The 11,441-nt window shown below is 35.2% G+C and overlaps 1 protein-coding gene across 2 annotated transcripts; it reads right to left on the bottom strand.

Annotated features, from left to right (window-relative positions):
* Nucleotides 1-2,153: 2,153 nt before the first annotated feature.
* Nucleotides 2,154-5,862, bottom strand: LOC136231989 (uncharacterized). Of its 2 annotated transcripts, XM_066021025.1 has the most exons (6): nucleotides 5,677-5,862; nucleotides 4,992-5,113; nucleotides 3,914-4,323; nucleotides 3,747-3,817; nucleotides 3,078-3,164; nucleotides 2,154-2,994 (listed from the first exon to the last, which is right to left on the bottom strand). In XM_066021025.1, exons 4-6 carry the CDS (start codon nucleotides 3,804-3,806, stop codon nucleotides 2,707-2,709), a joined length of 435 nt encoding a protein of 144 aa, XP_065877097.1. In that variant the 5' UTR covers nucleotides 3,807-3,817; nucleotides 3,914-4,323; nucleotides 4,992-5,113; nucleotides 5,677-5,862; the 3' UTR covers nucleotides 2,154-2,706. The 2 variants fall into 2 exon arrangements, with proteins under 2 accessions (XP_065877097.1, XP_065877096.1); XM_066021024.1 differs by lacking the exon at nucleotides 3,914-4,323 and having other exon boundaries at nucleotides 5,677-5,860.
* Between the last annotated feature and the right edge of the window lie 5,579 nt (nucleotides 5,863-11,441).

Genomic DNA, 11,441 nt, shown 5'->3' with positions numbered 1-11,441 from the left:
ATTTTACGCCAAATCAATGCGTCACGTTAGTAATATAATATCTTTAAAAATCAAAAGTTGACCAGTCAACATGTTATGTTAGCAATTTTAACTTTCAGAAATATCAAATTGATGTATAGTTTTATATGCAAAATCTAAAGTTGTACACCAAAATATGAAATAAGGTAAAACATGTACATCATATATGTAATTTACACAATTGAAACTTGAATGACAAGTCTTGCTAGTTAGACTGATGTCATATATTACAAACAACTCTAATCACGAATCTCATTATTCCACTCTACATGTATCAATAACAAATAAAAAACACATAGTGATACATATCATTTGGATTTTTGTAATCTGTTGGGAAAAAAAAAATCCAAATGCTAAGATTTTGCCAAACCTATTCCGAAATCTAAAATTCTTGCTTGCGTAACAATTAATATGTAATCAGCAGTGGTGAATACATGATTGGTCAGTTGGGAGGCCGATTTTACACATACATGTGTAAAAAAAAAAATTTTGCTAAATCGAATTTATTCAATTTTTAAGTACTAATATAAAACTTCTCAAAATTAAACTACATTGTGTTTAAAATTCTTAACATGTAAAAAAAATCGTGTCCAGTAAAAAAAATTGGATTTAGGAGCCTAATAAGCCAACAATTTAGAAATATGGATTTAAAAAAGATCTAACATGCCAAAAGATTTAGAAATTTAGATTTAAAGAGGGCTTAACATGTCAAAAAAAAATTAGAAATTTGGATTTAGAGATGACCTACTTTTGGCCCTTCTTGAGTGAATTTTGGGTGCTAATTCAGCACCCTATCAAAATTTCTTAGAGACAATGGGTCAGAACCACCCCAGATTGGATAACTAAATACAACCTCAATGAGTTGATTTTATATTAATTATATAACAATCTTCAATTTATATCTCCAATTTATTAAATACTCAATCAAAGTTTTAGGTCAAATCCTCAATTTATCAAATACTCAATCAAAATTTAAGCAAATCACCAATTTAATACCCTACAACGTCAAATGTTATGGAGACAGAGGAACCAAAACTACTCCTGATCATGATGATTCCGACGGCCGGAGAGACCAGGCCCCCCGGCCCCTCCCTGTATCCGCCCCTGATGATCAGTGCAACCAAGAACATGGGAAACAGTGATAAACAACAAAGTACGTTTGGAATTTTGCATTCCTTCACAAATCTATTTAAGGGCCCAACTATATACACTTGATTTCATGCATTCTAGAATGGTCGAACCACTTTAATTCAGTAAACTCGAGTAATTTTGGGAGTATTAAATTGCTATTTTAGTTCAAAAATAACATATACATCCAACTATATATATATAAACAAATTTTGTATTTAATATATATTAAATGATAAAGAATATACAACTAGTAAATATCATAAATAAAATACTATAGAATACTATAATAATAACAAATCATATTGAGATAATAATTATTATTTATTTAGACTGCTTTTCAAAAAAAAAAATGGACGAATTGAAGAAACAAAACAAAAAAGAAAGGCCCATGACGTGAAAACACACAAAAAGGCTCCCTGGCTCCAAGAAACAGAAAAGGACCCCTGGTCTAAACAAACATACGTGTAGTAAATCGAACGGGTATCAAAACAGTTCAATGAAGTTGGAAAAAGAAACAATTCAGCCTCAATTTATCAAAACATTGTAAATTTCCTCCAATTGTAATTGAAGTTTCATACTTTTGCTTCTACAAGAGCCCATATTTTTACATAAAGAGTAAAAGTAAAAAGGCGAGCCTTAACACAATGGTAAACGTTGTTGTTGTGTGACTGAGAGGTCACAGGTTCGAGTCTTAGGAGCAGCCTCCTACCAAAATATTGGTAGGGGAAGACGATCCCCAAAGTAAGTATCAGTTAAGCGTACATCAACCTCTTATACTTCATAGGTTGATAGCTGAATTGAGCTTTTCAGAACCTGGGTCTCCACTTTAAGACCCAAATGAAGATTTAACCCCAATTTGGAGATCACAAAAGTTATCAATTTCAATTCAAGGCTATGATGCAAGATCCAAATCTCTCTCAACATATGTGAAAACAACTTCATCCACCAACTAACACTAGTTTAGGATTGAGTTAGTGCTCCAAATTAGGTACGAGACGATATGATTGACACGATATCATTTTTCTTACATTCACATCATAAATAATCATAGAGCATACAATAACATAACAAGATTATGACATGATAACCCGAATGCCCACCATAAATAATCATAGAGCATACAATAACATAACAAGATTATGATATGATAACCCGAATGGCCACGCTACTGAGAATCCATTTTATATAACAAATCAAAAAGAACATATGGGGATGGAGAGTTAATACTTGATTCTAACTAATTTGATACTAAAGCTGAAAAATCTAGTCAGCAACCTTTGACATCCAGGAATTGAATATCAGCAGCAGCAAAAAGTTCTGTTTCACCTTTCTTAGGCCCCTAATACATCGGTAGCCCCTGAACTTGTCGACAAAAGTCAACTGTCCCCGTGTTTTGAAAACGTAATCCACATGAGAGATCCAGGGGAGAATTGGAGAAGTCGAAGTGATTATCACTTTAACCAAGTTCAAAGGTCAAATAGATCACTATAAACAAGTTCAAGTGTCCATATGTCACTTTTAGAACGTCCAAGAGTCATCAGGTCATTTTACGCAAGTTTAGAGGTAAATAAGACATTGGCGTTTCTTACAGCCACCACCTCTCTTCTTTCCCTGGTTTTGCTTACCTTTTCCCTTATACATCTTCTTCCCTGCTATATCAACCATGTGATTACTGATATCATCACCTCTGCATGAGGCTGTATTCAACATATGCTTCACATCAAGTACACCATTTTTGAAATACCCAACTGTTGTCTTCAGCACTCTGTCTTCCGGTTTCCGCTTCTCGGTTGATCTCTTATTACTGCTACCAAATTTACCTCCAAATCTCCCAAGAATCATGTTCTGCAATGTAGAGAAGTGTGGTGAATGTGCAGTCAGATGAATCAAGTTGTCAATTGAAGGCTACCAGAATAAATTGTTTTTACCTCTTGAAGAATTTTCTCCTCTCTTTCCTTTTGCGTCTTCATTTGTATACGTGCTACACTTAAAGGCAGTCCTTGTTTCTTTGGAGGCTGTGTTGAAGACAAACAGGTTAAAATATTCAGATCACATCTAATGCAGAAGCACAATCTTAGTTCGGTATATTGCATCGACGAAAACTCAAGTTTGGGATCCGATTCACAAAGGTTATAAACTTCACATGTGATTTCAATAGTCATTCCGGCCCATTTGTGTGTAAAAACACATTGAATTGACGTGACACAAAAGACAGTTGACTATATATATGCCAACTAAGCGCCACACACGACAAAGATGTAAATTTTATAAATTTTGTGTGGCTTAAGACATGCTACGTTTCAGCCATAAAGTCATACATGTCCGACATGGCGTTTAGTTGGTATATGTAGTCAATTGTCTTCTGTGTCATGTCAACTTTCCAGTGAGTTTTTGTACACACATTGTCCGGAATGACTTTATTGAAATCAAATGTGAAGCTCGGTTACTTTATTGAAAGCAAATGAAGTTCACTGACCTCTGTGAAACGTACCCCAAACTTCGATCATTGATGCATTTCACCCAATCTTAGTCAGAACGGAAAACAATTGATTCAACCAACTCTACAGCTGTGTGCTTTGCACATTCGTATTTCCTACCTTTCCACCAAGGGAGACTACTCTGCGGTTATTCATGTCCTTCTTCTCCTTCCATGTCATGCGTTCTGTACCTGAAATTGGCAAGTATCAAAGTGAGAAAACACTAGAGAACTGAACAAATGTATGATAAAGGCATTATTTAAGCCAAACACCATCAGTATCAGCACCTTTACGTTCCCAATCTGCTTGATCTGCTATTAAAGTCTATAATATGCGTTTCATAACATAATTCTATCAGCATGAGGGCATCCAGATTATTTTGAAATAGCTTCTTCCAGGTTCTCTTAGAATAGAAGAAATATCTCAACAATGTTCTTCAGATCTTGCTTCAATGCAAATATATAACATTGTTTGATGATTCTTCATGGTGGCACAGAAACAATTTCATGTGGGATCTCTTATTAAGGATTCTAGTCAACCTCAATCCTCCACACTATCATTCATCACATGAATCCTTATCAAAATTGAGTCCTCATTTATAACTTGTTGACTTCAATCACTGATTCCTAAGACTTATTTCCAAAAAGTTGTATTCCCAAGACTTAATATGAAAATGCGTATTCAGCTGCACAAGGACCTGAAAATAATACATCTAGTTGTGTTGTAATACTGTTTGTGATGGAGTCAAAGCATTAACCCTTATAGCAGCCACATTGTGTAGTGTTAAAATTATTTTAAAAGGAGAACTCTGAAATTAATGGATCTTGCTAAACACTAGTTCACCCCAAACTTAGATTCTTCAAACGTATATTTCATATATCTTAAACAAATTCAAAGAGAAGAAGATGCCAAACCTTATTTCATCGAATAAATTCATTTATCAAACAAAGCTTGCTCGAAATCAGTACAACTCGAAATGTCTTTGTCTCCTAATACTTATACATGGAAAGTAATCCAGCATGACTCATTTTGGCATACTTAACGTTGATGTCTAACAAACATATACCAAAATGGAAAAATCGGAATTATCCTACTTGATATGCGATTTCAACATTGGAAACATTAGGACTAAGTATGTGTTCAATAATTTGGACATAACATTTAGCAGAACTAGCAGAAGCATAAATAGCTTCCAGGAAACACAAGCAAATGCAGAGTCATTAAGGAATATAATAGAATGAAACAGATATAATGGCAAGTTATAAGGAACCACAACAATACAGTTGCACATTGAACGTAATCTTGTTGATCTAACAACATGCATATAAACAGTGAGTAGAAACAAAAGCAGGAAAAGGAAAATACCGAAATTTTCAATGTCTTTCATAATATTTTTGAAAGACCACTCATGGTCCTTGCTATCCATAGCATTTGTTTGATTTCTCTTCTTCATTTTCTTTGTCTTGCTTGTGTCAGGCTCCGTTAAACTGCAAATACAGAGAAACATTGCAAATAAGTAATTGGATATACATACATAAACACATATATCAAGAGAAATAGAGAGATATTGCTTTCTAGGGGAACAAAATCTGCAAATCAAATGCTTGGATGATGAAGAAAAAATTGAATAGAAAAACAGGGAAACTGCACAATTATATGAGTATCATTTGATTTAATAGGCTTTTAACAAGAGCTATTAAAATAAACAGCGAACGCTACATGAACTTTTAAATCAGAGTTTTAATTTATCAACCAACATTGCGATTCCGAACAAACATGAATACTTTTTTTTTTTTTGTGCTGGTAACATGCTGCTGGTTTGGTTATTGGAGCTTAATAACCAACGATAGAGGTTTGATTTCAATGGCAGTGAAGCAGTACATAGTACATACATAACAGGATCCAAAGTTAGCATATAAAATTGATCATTGAACATTGATCGCCACCGAAAAAGAAACAAATTCAACAGATTACAGAACCATTCAAACTCAATAGCAAACTATCTAAGCAATTCGAGAAAGTAGATTTTCAATTTCCCTTCAAATCTAACCTTAAAAGTAAAAAATTAGTGGTAATGAGCAGGAAGTGGAGTTGAACGAAAGGATGGAGTCCCGATTTGGCCTGAAATATGGAGATGGAAGCTCAAGTTACGACGAATAGAATAGGAGGAAGATCGAGGAAGAGGAACGGGAAGCTAATTTGGGAGAACTACTGAAAGAAGATGAGGAAAACAAACAACTGGGCTTGGGTTTAGGGGTAAGCATGGTCCGGTCCGGTCTAAAAACCAAACAAAATCGAATTGGATCAAACCAAATTACCTCTATTTTTTAGGAACAAACCAAATCAAATTATAATTTGATTTGATCTGGACCGAACCAAATTATTTCGGTCCGATCCGATTTGGTTCATGTTTGGACCAAACAAAGCACTAGAGATCTATAACTACTTGTACCTTCACTAACTAAATAATTATATAAAGAAAATAATCATATAATTATTTTTTTTATATATATAATTAGTTGAGAGAGAAAAAACATGTTTAATTGTTTTTTCTTTTCTATATATAATTAGTTAATTAATTTAAAACTTTAAAATTAAGAGTAGTACATATTGTATTTCGATTTGGTTTTATTCGGTTTTGGATCGGACCAAACCGAACCGAACCTATACCAAACTAGCTTAAAAATTAGGACCAAACCAAACCAAAATATAATTCAGTCTGGTTTGATGCGGTTTTTTCGGTCTTCGGGTTTTCGGTTCGGTTCCGCTCACCCCTACTTGGGTTATTACCTGAGCGGTAAACAACAGCGTGTAATAAAATCCGTTTGGTTGGACTGTTAAAATTTATTTATTTTTTTGGTAAGAAGGGAAGAAAAAAAAACAAACAAACAAAAACCTAACCCGGGATCAGTCTAGGAAGACTGACCCCAATCCTATCCTCAAGAAGAGAAGGTAACAGAAAAGAAGGAGGAACGGAAAGGGTAGAAACACCTAACATCCCCCCCATGCCCAGCAGCTGCCAAGCGATCCGCCACGCTGTTTTGCTCCCTATAAATATGGGAGAAGGTAAGAGAATCGAAGGCAGGACGAAGCCTCAAGATGGCTTTAATGAGATTCTGACTCTTAAGACAAACAGCCTGTCTATATTAATAAAAAATTTATTAATAAAAAATTTAAATTTAGCTTAAAATTTCAACATACATCAACTAAAATGTTAAGCACTTATTTAATTTAAATGAGTTTGATAACGGTTGTTTCTCCACCACTTAAATTATTTAATTAAGTTAAAAATCACTTATTTTGATAAGTTAAAATATTTAATTTAACATTTTAAGTTAAATATTATCAACTAATATTTTTGATAAAAGTTATATCATTCAATACGTTCAACACTTATAATATTCAGCACTTAAAATTCAGTACTTATTTTTTCAGCACTTAATTTTCAGTTTTATTAAACATCACTTAAATGAAAATTATACGACTCTTAATAATATCTCATTAGAAACCATAAGATTGTGGTGGAGTGGTAAAAGCTCCTCCTCCCTTAATAATATCTCATCAGAATATTAATAGTCACTACATTAAAGGCCTGGTAATATGTACAAAGTCTCTACGAGCCATCTTTCTTTTTTGACCAACAATATTGGTGATGAAAATGTGCTTTGTACTAGGTCTGATCATTCCAAGCTTCAACATCTCGTTTACTTGTCCTTCGATCTCATCCTTTTAGAAATATGCATATCGATATGGTCTGGAATTAACTGGTTCTGCCCCTTCTTTCAAATTGATGTGGTGGTCAATCTCCCAGATTAGAGGAATTTGATTAGGCTCTTGAAAGATATCATCAAATTGCTAGACCAAGTTCTTCATATCTAGTTGTTGTTGATGCTCAATTGTGTTACTATCTTCATGTATACTGAGAGCAAAAGGGGAAGCACCTATCTTGATGTCTTTGGCAATGACACTAAAACTAGAACATTGAACAGAAGAGTTGCCCAACCCTTGCAATATGGGAACTTAGTTCTCCAATGTGAAATCCATAGTTAGAGTCCTCCAATTGCGAGCTACAATTCCTAGTTGTTCTAGCCAGCTGATAGCTAACACTAAATCCATTCCACACGTAAAGGCAAAATATAAAATGAGAGAGTAAATGAGATACATTGGATTTGAATTTGTAAATCTTCCAGCCAGCTGATACGTAGCACTAAATCCACTCCACATAAAAGTAAAATATAAAATAAGAGAGTAAATATGATACATAGGGTTTGAATTTGTAAATCTTCAAACTTATCGTTGCATATTAATATTAGCAACTTTAACATTGAAGGGCTTTATTCCAGTAATAGGTAGTTGTAGGGTGTTAGCAGCTTGTTCACTGATAAAATTATGGGCGAACCCACTGTCAATCAGCACAATAAACTCATTTAACTTGATGTTTGCCTTGGCCCTTATTATTTGATAAGATGACCAACCAGAAATAGCATTCAATCGGAGACTTTTGTATCCCCATCTAGCAACAAGAGTTGGGATCTGCTACATCGATGTCATGGAGTGAATTTGTCGTCACAATTAAAACATATACCTTGACTACGTTGCTTTTGCATCTCATCCTAGGTAAGACGTTTGATTGATTCCAAAGTTTTAGTTGGAGTAGTTTTGATGTTTGCAGCAAACTCTCTTCAATAGCTCATGTAGGTGGTTAATTCATCCTTCTCTGCCTTCCCAATTGCTCATCAAAATCCCACATTCGGTGTGCCCACAATTCCTGCGCCAGAATATGATCTTCTTCCTTCAAAGCCTTTTTTAACCATTACCACTTGTTTAGCTTCATTTTCAAGGTGAAAAGAAGCCAGCTGCACCTTTTGAGCCTCAATAGTTCCTTGGTAGTCAAAGAATTGCTCCAATCTTGTCAACTATTCTATAGGGTCACTTCCAGAATACATGGGAAACTCGAGCTTTGCCAATTTGGAAGAGAATGAGAGACATTCTCCTTTTAAGAAATCCTTATAGCAAAACAAGTATGAATTGGAGGATCCGTGTCGCGGATCGGATTTCTTTGGAGATGAGAATGATTCAGACATCTTGTTAAATGACTCCTTAAGTGAACATAGTTTTTCTGCTAACCCATTCTCCATTTGGGAAAAGATCTCTTGAACCAACCCCAAGACATGCTTCTAGATTCTCAATACGCTCCTTGTTTGTAGCCATGCTCTGATACCAATGTTGAGTGGTCCTAATCAGAACTCAACAACCTGAATTAAATTTGAATTTTTCTTACAGTGAGAATAAAACCAGAGATTTGTTATTGGAAAATAGCCTGTTTGTTTATTAAAATTGATAGATATTTAAATACAAGTGTAACGTATCTCCTATAAATTAAGAGTAAGAAAGTAAATAGGAAAGAGATACAACAAACCTTTGAAAGATTTGGCTTTGACTCCCTATCTAGTCGTGGTTTTCGTGGCGCAACATATCAAAGAGTGAATTTACTTTTAATATTAACAAGTTGGATCAATCTGAGAAATAATTTATCAAATTGTCTTTCTAATCATAAATATTATCATCTACATTTCACATGTGCGTCATTTTATCACTTATCAGTAGCAGATCACAAACATATGATTAGAGATGTTTTTTTAAAATTAAAAAATTATAATCTATTTTGTACGGGTTGAAAAAAAATCTAAATATTTCGTTGAATTTAAAAATATTAATCTTCAATTATATTATTAAATCACAAAAAAAATGTAAAACTTTTCTTTTAGAACCAACTTATATGCAACTAGTATAGAATAAAAAGAAAAATATCCGTCTTTTATAACAATGTCCGGAATTGATCTAATTAGCCAACATTAGGGAGTAAATTGCTTTTGCCTGCCAATGTTATAAGTATTTTTGCACATTATCTCCATAATTTTTGTAGGTTTGCAACTTAATATATATAAAAATAAAGGGAAAGTATGAAAAAAATGCATGTGGTTTGCCTAATTTACAAACCGAGGCATGTGGTTTAAAAGTTTCAAAATAGAGGTATGTGATATGTTTTATTTACAAAATAAAGTATTACAAAATATATTGTTAAGTTCTGATTACAACCGATAACATTTTTATCTTTAAAAAAAATACTTTTACATATCGACAAAATACAACCCCTAAAACACAACTCCCAGACTCGGAACTATAAATCATATGGTGAATATTTTACGTTTTTTACTGATTTGATAATTTTATGAACTAAATTGATATTTAAGTTTATTTTACACAATTGCACTTCAAATTTGGAGTCCATGTTTTGTCAATATGTAAATTTAATATTAAAACAAAATAAAGATGTTCTTGATTGTCATCAGAATTTAATATTATAATTTTAAATATTTTGTTTTGTTAAACACATACTGTATATTTTTATTTGCAAACTTTTAAACCATATATATTTATGCAAATAGGACAAACCATAGATGATGATCCGTGAAGCCAAATCGGGCCGAATCATAAACACGGGCCCAACCTATACTTAGGCCCATGGTTCAAGATCAAATGGGCTCCTAATAAAGGAAGCGGGTAAAGCGGATAACCGCCCCAAAATCCTAACAGGGCATTAAACCTCCCACTCAAACAAACGAAACCACGTTGGTGGCCACGTAAGGGACGTGGCATAGAAAGAGTAACCGCCCTCGGCGGTTACCTAGAGATACTTATAAAAGAGACATGAAAGCAAATGGGGAGGTAGGTTCACATTTTCCCCCTCAATACTGTTATCAATCTACTAGCCTTCCACATAAAACTAACTTGATCGTCGGAGAGTTTTCCCGGAGATCCTGTCTCCGGTTTTGTTTTGCAGGTAACTACGACGAGGACCATCGAATTAAATCCGACAAGTTATCATTGGTGCGGTGAAGGTGGACCTTTTTTACCAACATCTGGGTAAAGGTACACAAAGAACATGTCAGAACCATCACGAGCGACCGAAGTTACAACCAGATCAACTAGTATGAACTCAAGAGGTCCACGGACTGTGAATTCGCAGCCTGCGAGTACACAGCCTGTGGTACCCAGCTCGTCGAATCCTTCGGGACAGTTGAGTCCATTATTGGAGGTCCAAGTGCAAACTGAGAGGGAGATGTCCAATAGCGATTTCGTACAGATGGCAGGACAAGTCTTGTCTTCGACTATGAGCCAAGCGGCTGGAGATCGAATGATTAGTTTGTTAACTGCAATCGCTGATCACAATACCGCCGTAGCGGCTGCTCCTCAAGAACCCGTTGTCATCTCGACACAATCACCGACTATTCCTGCCATATCTGCGCTTCCGCAGCCATCTCGAGAGACAAATCGGATGGGTCAGAGTAGTCGCATGAACCCACAGAGCCATCCAGGCAACTACTCGCACCAAGATCCTATTATGACGATCCATCCGACCTGGCAAACATCCCAGCCGATGTCAGGAATGCAAGGAATTCTTCCGCTACAACAAACGGAGCCCTTTGTCCACAGACATTCAGAGTTGATGACGTCTGGAATGAATATGTCTGGGCGGGAGCACACTTGGAACTTTGATCCTATAACTGGACAACGGTTAGACCCACAGCGAGAACAAACGTCGACACAGTATGGCGGGTGGATGTCACCCAGAATTCACCAGCAGCGGATGGAAGAAGTTCGGCGGGAACCCAATACTGAATTGGAAGATCAACTGCGAAGCATGATGGAGCGAATGGGGTACACACCTAGGGCGAGAGCAGTGGTGCAGAGTGATTCGCCTTTTGCCCCATCGTTGCGGGAGTTTATTCCAGATCACAGAATAAAAGCGCC

This window comes from Euphorbia lathyris, chromosome 6 (assembly GCF_963576675.1).
Source record: "Euphorbia lathyris chromosome 6, ddEupLath1.1, whole genome shotgun sequence".
NCBI classification, from domain to species: Eukaryota; Viridiplantae; Streptophyta; class Magnoliopsida; order Malpighiales; family Euphorbiaceae; genus Euphorbia; species Euphorbia lathyris.
Note: the sequence above shows the minus strand (reverse complement) of the source record. Positions and strands in the feature narration are given on the sequence as shown.

Bases quoted from the DNA above. Each gene is read 5' to 3' on its own strand.
- LOC136231989 (XM_066021024.1), bottom strand. From the start codon at position 5,079: ATGAAGAAGAGAAATCAAACAAATGCTATGGATAGCAAGGACCATGAG. The intron at 3,818-4,991 runs GTATTTTCCTTT...TGCCAATTTCAG, and splicing joins GAAAGACATTGAAAATTTCG to GTACAGAACGCATGACATGG. The intron at 2,995-3,077 runs GTAAAAACAATT...TCTACATTGCAG, and splicing joins AGGAGAAAATTCTTCAAGAG to AACATGATTCTTGGGAGATT.